The 23,609-nt window shown below is 50.6% G+C and overlaps 1 protein-coding gene across 1 annotated transcript in view; it reads left to right on the plus strand.

Annotated features, from left to right (window-relative positions):
- The window catches only part of Clip2 (CAP-Gly domain containing linker protein 2), a 62,379-nt gene that overhangs the window by 4,303 nt on the left and 34,467 nt on the right, over positions 1-23,609 (plus strand). Inside the window, exon 2 of the mRNA XM_032886362.1 lies at positions 13,292-13,482. Coding sequence (XP_032742253.1) covers positions 13,359-13,482 — 124 coding nt within the window. The 5' untranslated portion in view covers positions 13,292-13,358. The remainder of the gene's footprint in view (positions 1-13,291; positions 13,483-23,609) is intronic.

Raw genomic sequence — 23,609 nt, forward strand, 5'->3', positions numbered from 1 at the left:
GCGTAAATCCACAGCTAGCATGCCTTCGTGCATGCGAGCCTTTGGGTGGCCATGAGCGTATAGAACCTAAGGGTTAGCTCTGTCTCCTCAGGCACTGTCCCCTCAGCCACTGTCCAGTTTACTCCGTGTGGGTGTGGATGGCTGTGTGTACACACTGGATGTGTATGGCAGTCAGAGGACAATGTGTGGGTGTGGATGGGTGTGTATACACTTGGATGAATATCGAAGTCAGAGGTTAACTTGTTGGGATCCATTTTCTGACTCTGTCATATGGATACCAGGTATTAAAGTCAGATGACCAGACTTGGTGGCAAACCCCTTTACCCACTAAGCCATCTTGCTGGGACTTTCACCTTATCTTTTGAGACAGGGTAGCTCACTTAACCTAGACCTCACTGACTCAATGAGGCTGACTAACTGTCAAGCCCCAGGGCTCCTCTCCGTCTCTTGTGCTGCAGGCACAGGCACACGCTGCTTTTTGACGTGAGTTGCTGGGGATCCTCATGTTGGTACGGCAAGCAACTTACTAAGGGAAACGTCTTTATAGCCCCTGTTCTGGTTTCCTTTGTCCTGTGGAATCAGAGCCTCATTCAGATAAGCAAAGGGAGACTTCAGTTACACTTATTTATTTTCTTAAATGTATTTATGGTGTGTGTGCAACTATGTTGATGTCAGGAATTGACCTGAGTTCATGAGGCTCGATGGCCAGTACTTTCCCCTCTGAGCCGTCTCACGGTCTTGCTGGCCCCAAAAGGACATTTCAGAGTAGGAGAAATAAGACTTAGTCACAGAAGAATTACAGGGAGCCGGGGCCACCTGGACCAGGAAGCTGGCTGGCAGCCCACCCTTTCTGTTTCTTTCTGGATTCTGGTTTCATTTTCTCTACCCTAATCTTACTTCTGTCCCATCTCTCCTTGACTCATGAGTGTGGCCTGGCCCAGGGTGACTTCTGTAAATGCTGGTTCCTGTTCATAGACCCTCCCCTGGTGGCATCTGCCTTAATCCTGGGTTACCAGAGAGACCAAGTGAGGGGGCTACCCCCATCTGCTTAGTTGGTGGTAGACTGGGGCTGGGAACAGCTGGTGTAATCTGTCAGGCAAGTTTTTGATGCATGAAGTTGTGTGCATGCATGTGTGTATGTGTGTGTGTGCACGTGTGTATAGACAACTGGATTGTGGCTATGTATAGGAGCTGGTAGTCCGACGGGGGAGGCAGAGCCATGGACACTTTATCGTCCTTGAGATACTCTATGGTGCTCCAGTCCTCAGCACTGTAACTCACCTCTAGGAACGTAAGGATGTGACCTCCTATGTAAACTCTGTCCTGGCCCAGGTTCAGGGACGACCCTCTTCTCCCACAATCTGGTGACTGGGGGTGAGTGGGTCTAGTTCCATCATCCCTCTGTTTCCCCAGGCCCCAGGGCCTCCCTTCCTTGATCCCTCCTGCCTGGTCTTCACAGTGAAACACGAACTGTAATTGATGCCTTCAGAAGAGCCCAGAAAGGTTAATGAACCTCTGTCTTCTGAGCAGGATGCAGAAGAGGCTGGGAGGAATCATTAACAAGACATAAATACAGGGCTGTGTGCTCTCTCTCCTGCCTTACCCTAGTCTCCTCCCTAGAGTCTCACAGAATTAGGCAGGTGCTCTGCAGCTGACCCACACTTATTGCACTAGAGGACTCTGGGTAGGCAACTACCACTGTTCTGTGCCCCCAGCCTCTCTCTGGGGATTTGAAGTAGATACTCTACCACTGAAGCCTGGATGAGGATCATTTCATTTTCTTCTTTCCTTTCTTTCTTTCTTTAAAAAATATTTATTATGTATACATCATACAGCTTTCTGTCTGCATGTGTGCCTGCAGGCCAGATGACCCCAGATCTCATTATAGATGGTTGTGAGCCACCATGTGGTTGCTGGGAATTGAACTCAGGACCTCTGAAAGAGCAGTCAGTGCTCTTAACCACTGAGCCATCTCTCCAGCCCCTTTTCTTTCTTTTTTTGAAAAAAAAAATTATATATTTTATGTGCATGTATATCTGGGTGAGGGTGTCAGATCACTTGCAGCTGGATTGTAGACAGCCGTTAACTGCCATGTGGTTGCTGGGAATTGAATTCGGATCCTCTGGAAGAACAACTAGTATTCTTAACCTGTGATCCAGGTTAAGATATCCACCCTGTGATATTTTTTTTTTCTCTTACATCTATGGATGTTTTGCCTGTGTGCACTAGACTTGTGAAGTACCCATGGAGGCCAGATGAGGGCGTCAGGTTCCCTGAAAGCCAAATTAACATTGTGAGCTGATGTGTCTATGCTGAGAATCCAGCCCAGGTCTTCCGTAAGAGCAGACAGTGCTCTTAACCACTGAGACATCTCTCCAGCCTCCCCCACTCCCTTTTTTAGGTTTTGTTGTTTTTTGGTTTTGTTGTTTTGTTTTGTTTTGAAACAAGGTTTCACCTCGCCCAGGTTGGTCTCAACCTCTCTGTGTAATGGAGGATGAACTTGAAATCTTGACCCACCTACCAGTTGCAGGCTTTTACCTATGTGTGAGGCTGAGCCTGGATGGTCCTGGGGGTGGAAACTAGGACTTTGTGTAGGTTAAGCAAGGACTCTACCAGCCCCCTCCCACCCTAATTTCAGGACTCTTTAATGGAGCCATTACGTGTGCAGCTTTTGAGCCTGGCGCTGTCCTAGGTCCTGAGATACAGACTGGGAATGTGATTTGCAAAAGCTTGATCCTTCCCCTCTGCTCTCTGTGAGAAGTGGGAGAAGGCATTCAAGGGCACTGGGTGCCTCTTTGCGGAAACCCTGGGCATGAGTTAGAGCACTTGCGTGTGGTGGGTGCCTGGCATGCTGCCTCCAGTGGTAGCCAGGGTGAGGCTGCCTTTTTGGAAGCAACGGTAGATGGTACGATTTAGATGTCTTCCTGGTGATGTCTGAGCCGCTGCGTTTTGTGTCTCTCTTCCATTCTCTTCCCACCCACTTTGGTATCACTGGGTTCTAGTTTCAGATGTGTGGGCGGTGCCCTTGACCTGCTTTGCTGGGAAGTCCCTTTTTCTCCTGGCTGCCCCCTCTTAGTTCTCCCTTTGTCTGCCTGGACTCTCTCATGCTGTTCCAGGACCAGACCCCAGCGTCCGTGTCTCTTCCTTCCTGTCCCTCGCCTGCTCAGGACACTGCCAGAATGGGAGAGGGTTCGGGATGTTGACACAGAAGCTTGTTACAGGGAAGTAAATCACAGTAGACGGTCCTCATTGTGTGCAGCACCACTGTACCACACTGTGACCTCTCCTGCACTCGGGGGACGTCAGAGCCTTGGGGGAGACACATGGTATAGGTCTGCAGGACACAGGTTGCTCATTCACAGCCGGGTGGTCTGCTGGTACCAAATCCAGAACTGTGGGATGATGTCATCATACAGGTGAGGCGGGTCCAAGATAGAACGAGGCCTGTCATTGGATGAGAAGGAAGGAATGGGCGGGAGAAAGGTCTGAGGGAAGAGGAAGGGACAGGAATGGAGAGACGGGGAGGAGACTGCAAAGTAGCCACGGAGAGAACATGGAGGCTGACGTAAAGATTCCACTCTGTGTATTTACAGGTTGTTATGAATATGCTTAAGGGATGGATGTGTACTGGGCTCTATATGTTTAGGTGGGCAATTACATCTTTTTTTTTTTTTTTTCTTTTTTTTTTCGGAGCTGGGGACCAAACCCAGGGCCTTGCGCTTGCTAGGCAAGCGCCCTACCACTGAGCTAAATCCCCAACCCCAAGAGTTAGAGAATTTGCAGCACTTGCTAAGGACCCAAGTTTGGTTCCCAGCACCAATATGGTGGTTCACAACCGTCCAACAGACTCATGGGATCCAATGCCCACTTCTGACCTCTATGGGTACTAGACACACACACGATGCACATACATATATATATACATACATACATACATACATACATATATACATGTAAAACTCTTACATGAAATAAATCTAAGTTTAAAGAGTTATTTGATGAAAAAAAAAGCAAAAAATAAAAAGTTATTTGATGTTATTTTGGTCTTTTGAGAATAGTCCATGCTCTTTTTTTTTTAGATGTATTTTTATTTTATGTATATTGGTGTTTTGCCTGTACATATGTCTGTGTGAGGATGTCAGAAGCTGTGGAATTGTAGTTACAGACAGGTGTGAGCTGCCATGTGGTTGCTGGGATTTGAACTTGAGTCCTCTGGAACAGCAGCCAGTGCTCTTAACTGCTGAAGCCACCTCTCCAGCTTAGTTTTTAACTAAAATAACCCAAATTATTGTTTTTTTTTTAAGATTTATTCATTTTATTTAATGTAGTTATTGGGGTTGGGGATTTATTTCAGTGGTTATTTATTTTTTGGCGCTGGCCTAGGGCGCTTAGGCCCTGGGTTCGGTCCCCAGCTCCGAAAAAAAACCAAAAAAAAAAAAGATAATGTGAGTGATTGCACTGTTGCTGTCTTTAGGCACACCAGAAGAGGGCATCGGATCCCATTACAGATGATTGTGAGCCACCATGTGGTTGCTGGGATTTGAACTCAGGACCTCTGGAAGAGCAGTCAGTGCTCTTAACCGCTGAGCCATCTCTCCAGCCCCCAAATTACTATTATCACGTGTGTGTGATCGTGCAGCATGTGTGTGCATGTGTGTACTCCCACGTGTCAGTGTGTATACATACCATAATGCACCTTTGGAGGTCAGAGAGTAGCTCAGTGGAATTGGTTCTCTCCGTCCACCTTTGCTCGGGTTCTGGGAATTGGACTCAGGTTGCCAGGTTTGCACAACAAATGCATCTACTCTCTGAACCATCTCACCGGCCTGCCAGGTAGTTAAAAAACAAAACAAAACAAACCAAGCCAGGCCAGCATGGTGGCGCACACCTTTAGTTCCAGTGCTCCAGAGGCTGAGGCAGGCAGATCTGAGTTCGAGGCCAGCCTTTTCTGCAGAGTGAGTTCCAGGACAGTCAGGACTGCACAGAGAACCCCTGTCTTTGAAAACAAAACAAAATGTCCCCAAACCAAAACGTTTAGTATATTCCTGCCTTTGCAGCACTGGAGAGTCTGAGGCAGGAGAATATCCAGTTCAAAGCCAAGCTGGGCTACATAGCAGAGCCCTGTTTCCAGATAAAGAAAAGGAAAGTCAGCGGTGTGCTGACCTATAACCTTACATACAAAAGCCCACAGGGAACCCCCTGCCTGTGATCCCAGCATTCAGGGTTGGGGGGTGGGGTGGGGGTAGAGCCAGGAAGTAACAGAATTTCAGGCACATCAAACAGGCTTGTTTTGTTTTGTTTTGTTTTAACTTACTCTGGACTACACAAGATAGTGTCTTTTTGAAGAAAAAAAAAAAAGATGGGTGGACTGGAGAGATGGCTCAGGGGTTTAGAGCACTGGTTGCTCTTTCAGCGGACCTGGGTTCAATTCCCAGCACCCACATGGTGGCTCACAACCGTCGGGAACTCAGGGGATCTGACGCCCTCACACAGACATACGTGCAGGCAAAACACCAATGCACATAAAATAAAAATACAAAACAAAATCCCCCAGAAGAGTGGTGGTACACGCCTTTTATCCAAGCACTGGGGAGGCAGCTATCTGGTCAGTTGGAGGTTAGCCTGATCTACATGAGCTTCAGGAGAGCCCAGGCTACCTAAAGAGTCCCTGTCTTACAAAACAAAAAAAGCCAGCAACCAACCAAAATGAATACCCAGCAAAGCTGGCAGTCGACTGAGGGGCCATTTGCTGTTGGTCTGCCTTTCCGGCTCAGGTTGCTTAAGCAGTTTGGTCTTCCTAGCTTCATCCATTCCCCACCCTGAAGTCATATCTCCAGTAGTGTCTAGCTGCTACCCCATGTTGGCTTGGAGTCTCTCCCAGAGCCTCATGCTGGTCTCTGCCGCTGTCCCTCTCCACACAGTGGTCAGGCTTCTTGGCGCTATCAAGGGGTCCAAAGACCCCAACCAGGTTCCTTGTCTCTGTTCTTTGCACACTGTGCCATGGGCTTGACTGTAGTCACACAGCCACAAAGGCTTGGGGCTGGCTGTTCCCAACATCCTGCTGACCCTGGTGACCAGGAAAGAGAGAGGGGAGGAGGGTAGGGACAGGGACCCAGGCAGATGGACTCCATCTCTCCGGTGCTCCCAGGCCTGAGGCACAGCTGGTTTAAAGCTTAGACTTTGGTTTTTGTTTGCATGGAAGTTGGCAAGACTCACAGGGAGGGACTGTCCCAGCCTCAGCCTTTGGCTGGGAGGTCATGGACTCCGCTGACCTCTCGGTGACCCACCGCAGGCTGCCCGTGTTCCCTGACCCAAATGCAGTGAGAATGGTGTCCTGGGCCCTTAATCTCAGTGCTGGGCTGAAAGAGGCAGGGGGGTGGAAAGCCTGAGACCAACTTGAGCTGTAGATCAAATATGGAAAGGAAAGGGTTCGAGCTGGCTCAGCAGGTAAGGGGCTTGCTGCCAAGCCTGATGGCCTGAGTTCGAGACCCCTGGAGACTTCTTGTGAAAGGAGAGAAACCCCCAGCCCCAAGTGGGCATCCTTCATGCATGGGGCATGCATGTACCCCCCTGACATAAATATTTTTTGAAAAGGAGAGGAAACTGAACATGTCTAGTGTCAGGAGTAGTTAGCACCCTGTTAAGGGACTGTCTCCTGGCAGAGGTGCCCAGTGAATGAGCCAGGGCCAGCGGCTGGCCGGAATTCGGGGCCAGGGTGCTCACATCCTGATGCCCTCTTCCCTGCCCCGGGGCCGTATTACCTCATAGGAGTCGGGCTTTCTCTTGCTCCACTTGGCGATGTTCCCCTCTCTAGGCCACTACCAATTCACTGGGTCAGAATCCTGAACCCTGTCCCCTGCTGATGTCTGTGGCTGGTCACCCCCAGGCAGCTGAAATGGAAACCGTGCAACAGAGCTCGGGTTTCTTTCCAGTAAGTGGCAGTTAAGGACAGCACAAAGGGGCCTGTTGCTTCTGTTAGACCCGAGTTCCCAGAAAATGCTTGTGTGACCAGTGTCACCAGAGAGCCGTGACATGGGCCTCCTGAACTCTTGTCAAGTATCTGGGATATCCTGGGGTTACAAGTTTCCCAACTTAGGCACCTGTACCCCTCAAGGCAGCCATGCTTAAACCCCAGTTTTCCTTCCTTCCTTCCTTCCTTCCTTTTTTTTTTTTTTTATTGAGACAGAGTTTTATGTAGCCCCGGCTGTCCCGAACTAATTCAGGCTGGCCTCAAACTTGGAGATCCACCTGCCCCTGCCTTCCAGGTGCTGGGATTAAAATTGTTTTTATAGCCCAGGCTGACCTCAGACTTGCTATGTAGCTGAGGATAACCCTGAACTTCTGATCCTCCTACTCCACCTTCCTACTTTTGGGATCACAGGTGTGCACAACCTGGTTTATACGTGCAGGGGCTTGAACCCAGGACTTCATGCATACTAGGCAAGCCCTCTCCCAGCCCAGCTATTAACCAAGCTTGGTTTGTTATTTTACTTCCATTTTTATTACATTTTAGCGTGTGTCTGCGTCATTTCTACCCCTCTACCATGTGAGCCCTGGGGATCCAACTCAGGCCACCAGGTTTGGTGGCAATTGTCTGTAGCTGCTAGGCCGTTTTGTCCACCTGGAACTTGAAATCTTTCTTCCTCTGCCTCTCTTGTGCTGGGATCACTGTGTGCTGTCCGGTGGCTGCTACCTGTATCCCATACAGGTAGGAACCCCTGGGACTGTCATCTGGCGTCATGTCCTAAGGCTCACTCCAAGAGACTCTCACTTGATGGCCTGAGACATCAGCTGCACCGTGGCCAGAGGCCAGTTATCGCCATCTCACAGCTTTCCCAAGTCCTCCCCCACCCCCTACCAGTTCTCTGTCCCAGAGCCTGGCTGAGTCACAGAGGGCCAGCTCAGCCCTTTGCCTCCTCCCCTCTTCCTGCTACCGTTCTCCCCTCCCCCTCCCCTTTCCGGTCCCCTCCAGTCCCCTGGCTGGGGCGGCTGGGACTGGCTGAATGCTGGCTTGGTTCCTCTCTGCCTGGTCCATGCTTTCCTTTGTTAGTTGAAGCAAGCAGGCGCTGTCCCCAGAGGTCAGGGTCTTGGAAATGTTGTTTTAGGGCAGGGCCACCAGGCTAGGAGGTAGGGAAGAGGCAGCCCTGGGGCCAGTTCAGTCATGGCTGCAACACCATGACTGGGATGGAATCTGTGAAATTAATTTTGTCTTTATGGATCCTGGTCCTATAAGTATGTGTTCTTTTTAAAAACTGTGTTACTTGTTGTCTTTGTATAGGGGCCTCGTGTGTCCTGAATGCATGTGTGGAGGACTGTTTGCTGGGGTTGGTCTCTCCCACGGTGTGGGGCCTGGGAATTGAACTCAGGTCCTCAGGCTTAGCAACAAGCTCCTTTACCTTCTGAACCATCTCACCAGCCCCCTGTTTCTTCCTTTTCTCTCTCTTCCCTCCCTCTTTCTTCCCTTCTTCCTTCCCTTTTCTTTTTTACTAACCCCCTCTATCCATCCTTTATTTTCTCCTTTCTTTTGTTCACATTGTGTGTATGTGGGAACATGCCTGTGTCTGTGCACATGTACACATGCATGCGTGCGTATATGTGTGTGTATGTGTGTGTGTAGTCCCAATGCACATGTATGCACCCACGTGTGGGTGGCTTTTCACTGCCCTGAGGATCACCAAGTAGGCCAAGTTAGCTGGCCAGGGAACTCCAGGGAATCCACCTGTCTCTGCCTTCCCAGCACTGGGCTTAAAAAATGCATGTATGACTTGGTCACTGTTGTACTGCTGTGAAGAGACGCCCTGACTCCAATAACAGGAAACATTTCATTGCAGTTGGCTCACAGTTTCAGAGGTTTAGTCCATTACCATGGTGGGAGGCATAGCGGCAGGCAGGCAGGCATGGGGCTGGAGAAGTAGCAAGAACTACATTCAGGTCCACAGAGGGGGAGGGGGAGGGGGAGATGGGAGGGAGAGAGGGAGAGGAAGAGGAAGAGAAGGAGGGGGAGGGGGAGTGTCAGTCTGGTATAGGCTTTTGAAACCTCAAAGCTCACCCTCCAGTATAACTTTAAACTTTTTTTTTTTTGGAGCTGAGGACCAAACCCAGGGCCTTGTGCTTGCTAGGCAAGCGCTCTACCACTGAGCTAAATCCCCAACCCCAACTTTAAACTTTTAAACCTCATTTCTTTCTTTTTTTTTTTTTTTTTTTTTTTGAGCTGGGGACTGAACCCAGGGCCTTGCACTTGCTAGATAAGCGCTCTACCACTGAGCTAAATCCCCAACCCTTCTTTCTTTTTTTAAAAAAGATTTATTTATTTATTTTATGCATATGAGTATACTGTCGCTGTCCTCAGACACACCAGAAGAGGGCATCAGATCCCATTACAGATGGTTGTGAGCCACCATGTGGTTGCTGTGGATTTGAACTCAGGACCTCTGCAAGAGCAGTCAGTACTCTTAACCGCTGAGCCATCTCTCCGGCCTTTCCTAAACCTCATTTCTAATGATGGTTCTTAAACACTTTAGCCTCTCTTTTAGCCTGTCACCCCACCACCAGAACTAATGGAAAAGAAAGGATAACGGGGACAGGTATGGAGGGGTGGGTGGACCTGTTTAGAAAGGTTCTTTGGAGCAACTCCCGTCTGTGTTGTCTGGAAATCGCCCGTTCAGTTCACAGATCAGCAGTGGCAGCTCGATCCGTTTGCAAACACTTTACGGATATATCAGCAGTCCAGTTTGGTAGAGTCGGGTTAGCAAATGTGGATCAGCAGCAGTGGCAGGGACAGCCAGGCCTCAGCCTCAGCTCCAGTCAGCAGGAGGGACCAGGGAGGAGCACCAGGGAAAGTTCTCTGCTGTGCCTCTCCCTGCATCGCAAAGAAAGATCAGGGAAGGCATGAGACCCACAAGGTCGTGCAGTGAGCTCAATAAAGCAAGCGTAGCTCGGTCCCCTTTACCGTCTATTGAGTACGCCCTCTAATCATCACGTGTCCTCCATGTGTCCTTCACGTGTCTCACCTGAGCCCTTGTGTCTGTCTCAGCTGATACCAATCAGCCCGAGTCTGCAGAGGCAGCAAGAAACTGCAGTACACCACCAGAAGTTTTATGGTGCATTTCTCTCTATGGAGTCCCAACAAATGCGGCTCAACTATGCAATGTAAGGCAGACCAATATATGTGTATCTTTAGCAAAGAATCCTTCATCACATGTCCTATCACATGCTTGCTTTAGCAGAACATCCTGTATTCCTGTGTCTGCTTCAGCCAAACATTCCTTCACGAGTCTGCCTTAGCCTTTCACCTGTGTCCACTTCACCCCAGTGACGCACTTCCTCTAAGGAGGCCACACCTCCTAATCCTTCTAATCCTTCTCAAACAGGGCCACTCCCTGGTGACTTAGCATTCAAATATTCGAGTGATGGGTGCCATTCATATTTCCATTCATATTTAAACCGCCACAGTCCTCGAGCCTGACTTTTAACCGTGAGCTTTGGGGATTGACGTTAGCTCCTCCTGCTTCTGTGGCAGGTACTGTACCGACTGAGCCATTTCTCCAGCCTTCTTTCCTTTCGCTAAGACAGGCCCTCCCTATGGAACGCAGGGTAGCCTAAAGCTTCCATCCTCCTGCCTCAGCCTCCTACGTGCTGTGATGACAGGTGTCCCCCTAACACTCGGCTGTTTCTGAACTTTTCTGATCTGTGGCTGTTCTCCTTGTAAGATGTCTGCTATCTCTGCAGCGGACTTGGGCATAGCCAGGTCACATCTGTGCAAGGCGTGCGGCACACAGTTGTCTCAGTACTGTGCGTAGAGGGTGCAGCGTGGTAGAAAGACAGGTTCCTTGCACAGTAGGTTTCCTGGGGTTATCAAGAATGGCAGGGGATTTAGTTGGGGTTGGGTGCAAGGCCCTTTGGGTCCCCAGCTCCGGAAAAAAAAAAAAAAAAAAAAAAAAAAAAAAAAAAAAAAAGAATGTGGTTGGGATTTGGCTTAGTGGTAGAGCTTTGCCTAGGAAGCGCAAGGCCCTGAGGTCGGCCCCCAGACCCGAAAAAAAAAAAAAAAAAAAAAAAAAAAAAAAAAAAAAGAATGGCAGGTGTTAGAGTTTGTGCAGCGATCGGAGGGCCAATGGATGCCACAGAGTCATACCATGCAGTGACCTCACCTGAGAGATTTATTTAGTGAGGATAGACAAAGGCTGCCTCGGACGAGGGTGGAGGAGAAAAGAGCAGAGAGGGAAGGCATTGGCTTTATACGAGGGTATAGGACCCCTACATAGGGAGAATATGTGACTTGTGGCCCCTGGTGATGACGTGACTTTGACTCTTAGCACCAAGTTGCTGGAGGCAGGCTGGGGCGCACCTGGTTCTAGAATGTGTGTGGTCCTTGGTTTACTAACAGTAGGGAGACTGAGGGACCTGTGGCCTAGAAGGCTGGCGTCCTCTCTTCATGGATTCAGGCATGCCCTCACGCAGGGTCTCCAGTCATGGGGTCAGTCAGGGTCAAACACTGGCGAATGAGTTCTCAGAGAGGAGACAGGAAGGTATGATTTAAGGTTGCCCGAGGCTCTGGGGAGACAGAATATAGACGGAAGGGCAGCAGACTCTCCTAGGCTCGCTGTGGATTTCCAGGACCATTGGTCCCAAGAGGCTACCTGGAACAATATTTGTTGGGCCAAGTGTCCTCTGGGTGAGGTGCAGTCGGTGGAGAAAAACTTCAAGTAGCCCATTCTGATGATGTAGGCATGTGATCATCCTCCTGCCTCAGAGGTAGGAGGATGATAAGCTCAAGGCCAGACTGAGCAACTTAGACTCTATCTCAGAATTAAAAATGAAAAGAGGATGGGGGACTTGTGGCTCAGCAGTGAAACATTTCCTTAAAATCCCCAGTGAGGGACTGGGGCGTGGCTCAGTGGTAGAGCCCTGCCTAGAATCCCCAGTGAGGGGCTGGGGGTGAGGGGCTGGGGCGGGTTCAGTGGTAGAGCCCCTGCCTAGAATCCCCCAGTGAGGGGCTGGGGCCTTGGCTCGGGGGTAGAGCCCCTGCCTAGAATCCCCAGTGAGGGGCTGGGGTGTGGCTCAATGGCAGAGCCCCTGCTTAGAATCCCCCAGTGAGGGGCTGGGGGTGTGGCTCAGTGGCAGAGCACTTGAGCAACATGCAAAAGACCCTCGGATAAACCCTACTTTACAAAAACAAGCAACTAACTAAAACATCCACTGACTGATGAACATATGACTGAGAGACATTCTGAGGTACCCAAGAATTTCTGCCAAGAGAATTTTATATGGATTTCTAGATTAGATCCCCCACCCCCACCCCGTGTGTGTGTGTGTGTGTGTGTGTGTGTGTGTGTGTGTGTGTGTGTGTGTGTGTTTCTCTCTTATCTCCCTTTCTCTTTCACCCCCCTCCTCTCTTTATTGGCTTTTTGAGACAGGGTTTTTCTGTGTATCCCAGATGACTCCAATCTTGCAACAATCCCCCTGCCTCAGGCTCCTGAGTGTTCGGATTACGAGAGTGAAGTGCCAGCTTTTTCTTTTCTTTTAGATTCTTTCTTGTGAATGGCGCTTCCCTTCCAGTAGGTGTGGGCCAAACAAGCGAGTCGGTTAACAGTGGCCAGCCTGAACTCTGCCCTGCCTTCTGTGGTGGCCTGGCTCACCAGCTAGCTGTCTTCGGTGGTTGTAAGATGGTTCTTGAAGCATCTTGCAGCCACTCCCAAGCAGCCCCAAAGCAGAGATCACAGCTCTGTCCGTAAATGGCGCAGCGAAGTGGAGCTTGGTGAAGCACACTTGTAACTGCCACACTCAGGAGGCTGGGATAAGATCAGGAGAACCAGCCTAGGACATAGAGTGAGACCTCGTGTCATAAAAACCGAATAGAGGAGTAGAGTGTCTGTGCAGCACAGGGAGCCCTGAGTTCCATCCCTAGACCAGAGTAGATCAGGTGTGCTGGCTTCCCACCCTCAGGAGACAGGCAGGATTTTCAACAGTCAAGAGCACTGGCTGCTCTTTTTTTTTTTTTTTCTTCCGGAGCTGGGGACCGAACCCAGGGCCTTGCGCTTGCTAGGCAAGCGCTCTACCACTGAGCTAAATCTCCAACCCCCAGAGGCAGGATTTTAATATCTTTTTCTACTGTCTAATGACTTTGAGGCCAGCCTGGGCTATATGGTACCCCATCTCGAACAGAACAGAACAGAAAGGAAATAGCGTCATCCTCCAATGGGGCTCTGTCAGTTTCTGGACCACTGCAACCGGCCAAGTTCCCAGGTCCTAAAGAGAACATTATGACTCCATCTCTCCTGTGTTCTGCCCGCAGGTGACCAAGGATGGCAGAGAGGATGTGACCGGCGCCTGCCTTCATCTGCCCTCCTAGTGGCATCACCATGCAGAAGCCCAGTGGTCTGAAGCCCCCTGGCCGAGGGGGGAAGCACTCCAGTCCCGTGGGTAGGCCCTCCATCGGGTCTGCCTCATCTTCTGTGGTGGCATCGGCGAGCGGCTCCAAAGAAGGTACGTGAGGCTGAGGGAGAGAGGCAAGGGGGCCTCAGCATGGAGACTTTTCCTGGGGAGACAGGACAAACATGTGTCCCACTCAGATAGGATACCAACCACAGAGCAAAGAGTCCACCAGAGTCCACCATGATGAACCAGTGAATGTATTGGGGCTACTTACAGAGGAATTTGGGTAATTCAGAGGTAGCCGTGTCTCAGTGCTCAGAAACTTATTACGTAGCCCAGGCTACGCTCAGTGATTCTCTTGCCTCTGCCTCTAAGGTGCTAAGGGTTCCGATGTGCATCACCATGCCCAGTTTATGCTGTGCTGGGACCCAGGGTGCATGACAGACAAGTGCTCTACATCTGAGCCAAATCCCCGATGCCAACAGGACAACTCTGAACCATGAGGGTTATCTTAGTTTCTTTTGCTGTCAGTGTGATAAAGTACCCTGACAGAGGCAACTTGAGGGAGAAGGGTCTGACTTTGGTTCACAGTTCAAGAACTCCCTCCTGGTGGGGAAAGTCTAGGTAACAGGAATCTGAAACCGTTAGTCACACCAAGAAACAGAGAGGGGCATGTACGCTCCTTCCTGCCTCTCAGCTGTCTCTACTTCATACCATACAGGTTTTCCTCCTCAGGGAATGTCCTACCCGCCACTAAAATGAGTCTTTCAATATCCAATAAACAAATCGTGATAATTCCACAGACATGCCCAGAGGCCTGTCTTCCGGGAGATTCCAGGTTCTGTCAAGTTGACGGTGAACACTGAGTATCATAGAGAGCATGCTAGAATTAGAAATAGTTTGGTTAGTTTTTGAGACAGGTTCTCAGTCTTATAGCTCAGGCTGGCCTCGAACGCATGTTCTTCCTGCCTCATCCTACAGGGTGAGAGCCACCATGCCCAGGTGGAGATTTGACTTTCTGTAGTGTTTGCTGTGGGAATCTTGATTGCTCCTTCCTTTTCTCTTTGATGAGTAACTCACAGGGGCAGCTCCACGAGGCCCCTGCTTAGGCTACCCTCCACCAAGAAGTGTAGGACTCCATTCACCTCATTCGGTTGTCTCAGAGTTTTGGAGACACCTGGTAGAGATGAGACTTCACAAGCTGGGTTTGAGGTGTGGGTGAGGGGGGTGAGGGTGGAGGTGGGGTTGGGGAGGGGTAGGTGTTGCCGAAAATACGAGCCAAAGAAGGTAAAACGGCCAAGGAAGTTGCAACGTGAGGTGAGCCAGCAGCAGATTCCTGACAGGCTTGCTGGTCCAGTACAGCCCAGTTTCCTCTGTAAGGTGCCAGATCCCTTCATTTTCATGGGAGGCATTCCAGAAGCCAGCTGGGAGAGAGGGAGGGAGGGAAGGACAGAAACAGACAAACTGACTGACTGACTGACTGATCTCGCAGAGGAAGTGATCTTGCAGGGGGTAGGAAAAGTGATATAAAAGCCCTAGTCCAGGAACAGAAAAAGATCAGTCTCGGGGCTGGGAAGATTTTGTGGTTGGTAAAGCACTTACCATGCAAGTGTGAGGGCCTGAGTTTGCAGTGCAACAGGAGGAACCCCATGCTTGCTGGTCAGCCAGCCAGCCTAGCTGAATTGGTCAGTTCTAGATTCAGACAGGCAGACAAACAGAGAGACCCTGTCCTGAAGAATGCGGTGGAAAGTAATAAAGCAAGACACCCAATGTGGTGGTTAGTTTCAGCTGTCAACTTGATACAGTCCAGGACGACAGGGGAGGAGAGCCTCAGGAGGAATTGTCCACGTTGGGTTGGCCTGTGAGCTTGTCTATTTGGCTTGATTGTTAATTGACCTGGGAAGACCCAGCCTGAAAGTGGACAGTACTGTTCTCTGGCTTGCAGCCGTGAATATATGAAAGTAGACAAAGCCAGCGGGTCACTGAGCACGCAGGCGTTCCTTTCTCTCTGCTCTTGCCTGTGCGTGTATGTGATGTGAGCAGCTGTTTAAGTGTCTGCCTTGACTTCTCCGCCATGACGGACTGTGACCCGGAAGGGTGAGCTAAAAATAAACCCTTTCTCCCTTAAGTTGAGTTCGTCAGGATGTCTTATCACAGAAATAGATGGGAAACTATGACAAACTGACCTCTGGCCTCTTGCTGCATGCATGCACACATGTCCGTGCATATGTGCATGAATATGTTCATGTACAAAGTCACATCTTTGTGGAATGGAGTGGGAGCTCATGTCCAGGGGGATCAGAAGTAGGGGGTGAAGGGCAGGGATTCAGGTGTCTTCCCAACACCGGAAGAACTGTATAGGGTGTGGCCTAAGGGGCCCCAAGGTATATTATCTCCACCGTGAGCACGGACCGTGTGGCTGAGGGGAGGACTAGGCCAGAGAGGAAATGTATAGTCATCCAGGCGAAGGGTGCATGCTCACTGCCTGTCACAGGGCGACCACAGGGCCACTGTCCTGAGTCGGGTCACTCACTTCCTGGGAGGAGCTCGAGGGTGCTGACTAATAGGAGGGTTGGGAAAACCACATTGCTGGACTGGTGACCTCAGTCTCTGGACCCACGTGGCGCAGAGAGAGAGAAATGACTGCAATAAGTTGTCTTCCAAGAACTATGACACTCCCCGACATATGCCCCACCCCGTCCCCCAGGCATGCACATAACCAACATTATAGAATTCCAGGAGTTGGACAGATAGCTCAATGGTTAAGAACACATATTCTTGCTGCTCTTGCAGAGGACACAAGTGTGGCACCCAGCACTTACACGGTGGCAAACAACCATCTCGAACTCCAGTTCCAGAGACTCCAAGGCCCTTTTCTGGTCAGGCACTGCACGTATGCAGTGTGCACACTTATATGCAATAAAACACCCATACACATTAAGTAAATAATTTTCTGGGGTTGGGGATTTAGCTCAGTGGTAGAGCGCTTGCCTAGCAAGTGCAAGGCCCTGGGTTCGGTCCCCAGCTCCAAAAAAAAAAAAAAAAAAAAAGTAAATATTTTTCTAAGAAAAGAAATTTTAAGTACAAAGAGACCAGATTAGCTACAGGCTCCCAATAGGCTGTGCTCATTCCAGCAGGGGTGGCTCCATGGATCTGAGTGGCTGGGGAAGTGTACCCGCCAGCCTGGCCCCAGGCCAGGACATGACCTTCAGAGAGAAAGGCCTATTGTCTCCTCTGGAGTCTTTCTTCTTTGGCCCTCATCAAGTGAGGACCCAATTTCTTTTATTCCAAGTGTCTGGTATTTAATCCAGAGCTTTCACACACGCCAGACCAGTGTTCCGCCACTGAGCCACAACTCTAGCCCCTGAGGGGGACGTGCATGTGCGTGTGCATGTGTGTGTGCATGCATGTGCATGTGTGTGTGCATGCATGTGTGTGTATGTGTGTGTGTGTGTGTGTGTGTGTATCTAGGCAGGTGCTCTACTACTGAGCCACACCCAAGTCTCTCACTGGGAGATTTTAGGCAAAGGCTCTACCAGGCTTTGGGATGTCAGTGCCAAGAGATTTGGGGATGAGGTTAGATGGGAGGTCTAGGGAATACTGTCCCCCATTCCTGCTGGCCCTTCAGGTTCCCACTCACCCCCGGGACTGACCATCCACTCTCTAAAGTGGAGGTACCGGGCATGATGTCATTCCAGCACTCAGACTGAAGCAGGAGGATTGTGGGATCAGGGTTAGCCTGGACTAAATATAGGAAACACTGCCTCAAAAACAGACATTGTCTGGAAATGTAGCTTGATTGGTAGGGTATTGACCCAGCACGCACAAAGCTCTGGGTTCCATTCCCAGCACTATATAAACCAGGCATGATGCATATCCGTCATCCTGACTGTTGGGAAATAGGGAAAGGGTTCAAAGTTAAAGGTTGTCCTTGAGGCTGGTGCCTGGGACATATGAGCCCCTGTCTCAAAGCAAATATATCAACCAGTCAGGGGATACTGGGACTCCGTGAGGGATACTGGGACTCCGTGGGGGGATCCTGGGACTCCCTGGGAGGGGGGATACTGGGATTCTGTGGGGGACACCCAGGGTGGTTTGAGAGATCCATGTGCGAGTTGGCGCATGCCTTGGGAAGCTAGGCTGTGGCTCCCTCCCAAGGCGTGATGTCAACTTTGGGCAGAGAGGACCTGGCACGGGAGACAGCCTGGATGGACGCCATGTGTAGCAGGGAAGGCCTGTATTGGTACCCAGAAGCAGGACACAGGATGCAGCAGGGTCCCAGGGGAGACCACCGGTGGTGGTGGTGGTGGTGGTGGTGGTGGTGGTGGTGGTGGTGGTGGTGGTAGCGACAACGGCTCCCTGGAATGCAAGTAGAGGTGGTTGGAAAGGTGGGCGGGGTGTGGAGTAGGCAGAGGAGTGTCGATAGGATGGAGCGCTCCCAGAGGGTGCTCTGGGAAGACCCAGGTCAGTGTTAGCATCTGTTCTGGACTGGGGACAGGAAAAAGGGGTTCAGGACTCCAGGTACCTACTGGGTGTGGACCTACTGGGTGTGGACTCCACTCGGTTCTACAGAGAAAGGCAGCCTTTCTCTGGAGTCTCCTTTAATCTCGTGTGTGTGTTCAGGTACCCGTGCGCACAGCGCAGTGCAGAGGTCAGAGGACTGCAGGTGTTCATGAAGCTTCCGTAGTGTTCGAATCTCTCTCTTTTGGAGATAGGATCTTACTGTGTAGTCCTAGCTGGCCTAGAACTCCCAGGATACTGGCTGTCTTTCCATCTACCTATTTACACCAGCGTAGCTGGCCCATGAGCTTCCAGAGGCTTCTCCTGTCTCATTCATACACGTGACTGTCCAAGCACTGAGAGTACATGACCATGTCCAGCTTCATATGGGTCCCGGGATTTGAACTCAGGTCCTCATGTGTGGGTGGCAAATACTTTACCACTGAGTCATCTCCCCAGCCTCAGGAGTCTCCTTCTAATTCTGTGCCTAAGAGGACCCTTGGAAGATGTTTTGGATAGCTGGGATCTGGGGTTGTCGAGCAGAGAGTATGGCAAAGGCAGCCATTGAACTTCTATCACTGAGGCAAGCCTTGAAGGGCTCTCCTCGACTGTGCTTCTCACCCGCCGTGTTAGATATGCATCTTACCGCATTCGAATAACCCAGTGTGACAGTTCTATAGCCGAGCCCATCACTGGGAAATTCTCGGGCACTCTTGCCAGTGAGCTACTTCTGAGCCCCTCAGATGTATGTTTATTTACTAAAATATATTTTTAAAAGATTTATTTTATTTATTATGTATATAGCATTCTGCCTGCATGTATGCCTGCAGGCCAGAAGATCCCATTACAGATGGTTGTGGGCCACCATGTGGTTGCTGGGAATTGAACTCAGGACCTCTGGAAGAACAGACAGTGCTCTTAACCTCTGAAGCATCTCTCCAGCCCCTTAAATATATTTTTATATTATTTATTTCATATGCATATGTGTGCGGGCGCATGTGCCCCAGCAGGTGTGGAGGTCAGACGACAGTTTGTAAGAATGAGTTTTCTCCCTCCGTCCTGCAGGTCCCAGGGATTGAGCTCAGGTTGTCAAGCTTGGCTACAAGTGCCCCTGAATAATCCTTCAGCCATCTTGCTGACTCTCCTCTTTTGTGTTTGAGATCGTTCCCCTGTGTAATCCAGCCTGGCCTAGATCCTGTGGCAATCCTCCTGCCTCACCCTCCTTGGGACTGAGATACAGGCTTGCTCCTCTGTTCCCTGCCCATCACTTCGGTGCTTAGTCTGAGATGTTGTCTGAGGCATTGGGGGGGACCAGGCCTCCCTGTTACCCTTGCTACTTTCAGTCAGCCAAGGTCAAGAGGATTCTTTTAAGGCTGGCTCCTCCACTCCCTCCCCTAACCACATCCTAAACTTGTTAATGGCGTCAGGATGGGGAAGCCAAGATGAGCTTTTCTGGGGCTATGTGGCAGGGGGCAGGGCTGCCTCTGAACACTCGATGTTCTGTCCACTATTGATCCGGGAGGCAGGGACCAAGGCCAGTGCATGCCTGCCTGCCTGCCTTCCTGCCAGGCTCTATGGCCGGCCGGTGCCTGACGCTTCTCCATGGGGAACTGGCTCTGCTCATTTCGGGGTAAGAAGCCTGTTACACCCTCCCCAACCCTACTCAGGTTCCCCAGCTCTCTGCCGGCTCTGAGTTGGGGGAACGGAAGGGGCTTATGAATAGCTTTCGACTCCGGAAGGATACTGAGCCCTTCTGGATGGAGGATACCTTTGGGGGAAGCAGGCTACAGAGGCAGCCTTGCTGGCTCAGTGCCACGGGGCGGGGGGGGCAGCATTCAAACTACAGAGGACTCTTCCTTTGTAGTGGGACAAACTCAGCCTTCCGTGGGCGCCATAGGGGTGGGAACTGTCCAAAGGCCGACTGAAGGGGGATGTCATTCTAGAGAGGTCCGTTATTTTTTCCTTCATGACCTTTAAGAGCCCCTGGGAAGAGGAAAGGGCTTGGAACAGAAAACTACTCAGGGCTTCAGAGCATGTGTGTGTGTTTCTTGCTGGGAGTGCGGTGGGGGGAAATGGACCTCCCTAAGGATGGACGGTCTGTCGAGGGGGGAGTTGGTATACCTATAGTTCCTGGGGCTGACGTTGAGGAGCCCAGCAGGTAGATTGTGCGAACTAAGAAAACTGGCGTTGGAGGAGGGGGAAGATGTCAAGTGAGAGGCTTGTGGTGGCTGCCGTGGGAGGGTTTATTAGAGTTGGCCCAGGTGGATATGTAGGCCCCCTTAGGTAGCACAAGAAGAAACTGTAGGGTCCATGGCAGGCTGACCCACGTCACATGGTTCAGTATCTCTCACTGGTAGAGACTGCAAATTCAATAATACATCATAGACTCATTTTCTTCCTAACCCCTCTTGTGTGTTCATGGCACATATTAACAGATTAAAGGCTCTGGGGAAGCCCACAGGATAAGTACCCTTAACTTTGTGTAAGGAGTTTCTTAATTGAACTTGGAAGCTAATATTATACCACTTGGTAGCATCCTGTGTTACTAGAACGTCTAGAGAAGTGACATCTCCTAGAAGGCCCAGGACCCGGCATAGGATGTTTTTCATTCCTCCAAGGCCATCAGGGCAGAGTCAAATTCATCCCAGAGTTTATAGTGTGTTGTCTCTGTAGGTTCTGGTAAGGCCCACGGGCTCGTGCACATTGGGGTGCATCTGTATGTGCAGGTGTGCCTTGTTGGCCTGGGGTGGTTGCGGGATCCTTCTTCATTTCTTCTTTCACTGTAGTCATTAAGGCAGGGTCTCTCGGTCAAACCCCAAGCTCATCGATACGGCTGGTACCACACCCATCCTCTTCCAGGGCTCTTCCCTCTCTACCTTTTGTGGGTAGCCTGGCCCACCTTGTACTTATGGCGGTTCCGGGATCCAAAGTCAGGCCTTCAGGCTTGTATAACAATCACACGTGCATAACAACTGAGCCCCATCTCTCCAGCCGCCTTTTCTTTTTCTCTTATCTCAAAACGTGGGGGGGAGGGGTGTCTCATGTAGCCCAGGCTAGCCTTGAGCTCATTATATAATCAGAGATGACCATGCATTCCTGCCCCTCCTGCTTTCACTTCCCCAGTGCTGTGGTAGGAGGCGTGTGCCATCACACGCCTGGGGTGTTGGGAATGGGCTTCACGAATGCGCTCTTACTGGCGGAGCCACATTTCCATCCCATCAAAGCCCTTCAAGAGGAGAGGGACCATTCAGTGAGCAAAGCCAACTTAGAATGTGGGAGGCGAGGATCACACTAGATTTTTTTTAATAATTAATATGGGTGTTGTAGCAGTGCGCACCTCTGATCCTAGTTCTCTGGAGGCAGAGGCAGGTGGATCTCTGAGTTCAGGGCCAGCCTGGTCTACAGAGTGAGTTCCAGAGTGACAGCCAGGGCTACCCAGAGAAACCTTGTCTTTGAGTCTTCCCCCTCCCCCTCCAAAAATTAATATTACACGTTTTAAAGTATTTTTTTTATCGAATTATGTGTCTGCTCTGTGTGTGGGTGTGTACAGGGGCGCAGGTGCCCACAGAGTCCAGAAGAGGGTGTTGGAGCCTCTGCAGCTGGAGTTATAGGCAGTTGTGAGCCACACAGTGTGGGAACTGGAACCCAACTTGGCTCCTCTGTGAGAGCAGTCGGTGCCCTTAATCGCCAAGCTGTCCTTCCAGTACCTTAAACCAAGATATGTATCTAGGGGTTGGGGATTTAGCTCAGTGGTAGAGCGTTTGCCTAGCAAGCGCAAGGCCCTGGGTTCGGTCCCCAGCTCCGGAAAAAAGAAAAAAAAAAAGATATGTATCTATATATCTGTGTGTGCTCAGGTATGCACCGTGCATGTGCACCATGAAGGGAGGTTGGAGGATAGGTTGGGGTGGGTCAGTTCTCCCCCTCCACCATTTTGGCCCTGAGATCAAATTTTGGTCAGTCTTGGCAGCAAGCACCTTTACCCACTGAGCCACCTCACTGGCCCCGTGCCAGCCTTTTGGCAGAGTAGGCAGGGAAAATCTCTCAGGCTATGCCGTTCCACCCCTACCCCCGCCCCTTGCTGCCCCTCGCTTGTCCTCCCTTGTGGCCTCCTTGTGACTGCAGGGTTGGCCAGATAATAGATGCTCATTGAGCTGGGGTTCCTCCTGACTGAGTCTTGGCAGGTAAGGAAACTCCCTGTCAGGGCTGGGCAAACGGTTCAGACCATGAACGGCTTGCTTTGGAAAGCATAGGGACCTGCATTCAAGCCTCAAAACCTTCGGTTAAACAAACCAGGTTGGGACTGACTGGGATGTGACCCTGTTGACCTAGCATGGAGGAAGCCGTGATTCCATTCCCATCCCTCCATAAACATGGCGTTCCATGCCCCAGATCATAGCACTTCAGAGGGAGAGGCAGCAGAAGATCAGAAGTTCAGGGTTATCCTGGGCTCCGTCGCAGATCCAGGGCTAGCCTCAGTCATGCAATACGCTTTAAAAAAAGAAGAAGAATCAGGTGAGGTGGTTCACAACCACTGCAATCCCAGTGTGTGGGAGTCAGATACTTGGCAAGCCCAGTGAGAGCCTGTGTGAGCCAGCAAGGGTAGGACTGGACGGAGGGTTCAGTCCTTGAGAGCATTGGCTGCTCTTGCAGAGCTCAAGTCCTAGCAAACCTAGCACAGTTGGCAGCTCGTAACCACCTATCAGTAAGCTCTGAAGACTTCACACCCTCCTCTGGCCTCCGCTAGCTTCTGCACACACATGGCGTGTGGTGCATATGCAAGCATACAGGGAGAGAGCCAGACAGAGACAGAGAGACAGACAGAGGCAGAGAGAGAAAAGAAAAAGCTCGCCCCTTGCCCAAGACAAGGCAAGTCTCGAGTCCTCTTCATGCAGGGGACAGTGCCATCTGGGTCCCCACACCACGCCTACACCCGCTGTTGAACCAGACTCATGGCGGTCTCCCTCCTCACTTCAGCCTTAGCCCTTTGCATCAAAGCCCCACTTGAACGTTTTTTGAGACAGTCTCACTGTGTGGTCCTGATTAGCCCCGAACTCAGTAGGTAGACCTGGCTGGCCTTGAGTTGGCCCGGTCTGGTCTGCCTCCCGTGTGCTGGGATTAAAGATTAAAGGCAAGCATTAGCACCCTAGGTTTAGTTTGAACTTGAAACCTATTTTAAAAATGTTCTTTTGGGGTTGGGGATTTAGCTCAGTGGTAGAGCGCTGGCTCCAGATTCTGTGCATAGCTTAACCTTGATTCTTTATCCTCCTAGGATTCGGGAGGCAGAGGCAGGTGGATCTCTGAGTTTGAGTCCAGCCTGGTCTATAAAGCCAGTTCCAAGACAGCCAGGGCTATCGGGAGTAACCCAGACTTGAAAAAAAAATTAAAGTAAAAATCAGAACCTTGTGTGTGTGTGTGTGTGTGTGTGTGTGTGTGTGTGTGTGTGTACACGCACGCATGCTTGTCTCATGGGGAAATTGAGACGCTGATTTAGAGAGGGGGATTAGCCAAGCCTGGCCAGTGTTTTACAAATAACTCTGCTGGGAGGATAGGATGCTATCTCTGTTAGGGGTATCCTGTGCTCACCCATCCCCAGGCAGCTGAAATTTCCCTGCCTGCCTCCATGAGGAATTAAAAAAAAAGAGTTTGATATCTGTGAGGCAGGGGCAGCTGGGAGGACCAAGGAGGTTGACGGCTAAAAAGAAAAATAAATCAGGGCAGCTTTGTTGACATCACAGACT

Source organism: Rattus rattus, chromosome 16, assembly GCF_011064425.1.
Source record: "Rattus rattus isolate New Zealand chromosome 16, Rrattus_CSIRO_v1, whole genome shotgun sequence".
Taxonomy (NCBI): domain Eukaryota; kingdom Metazoa; phylum Chordata; class Mammalia; order Rodentia; family Muridae; genus Rattus; species Rattus rattus.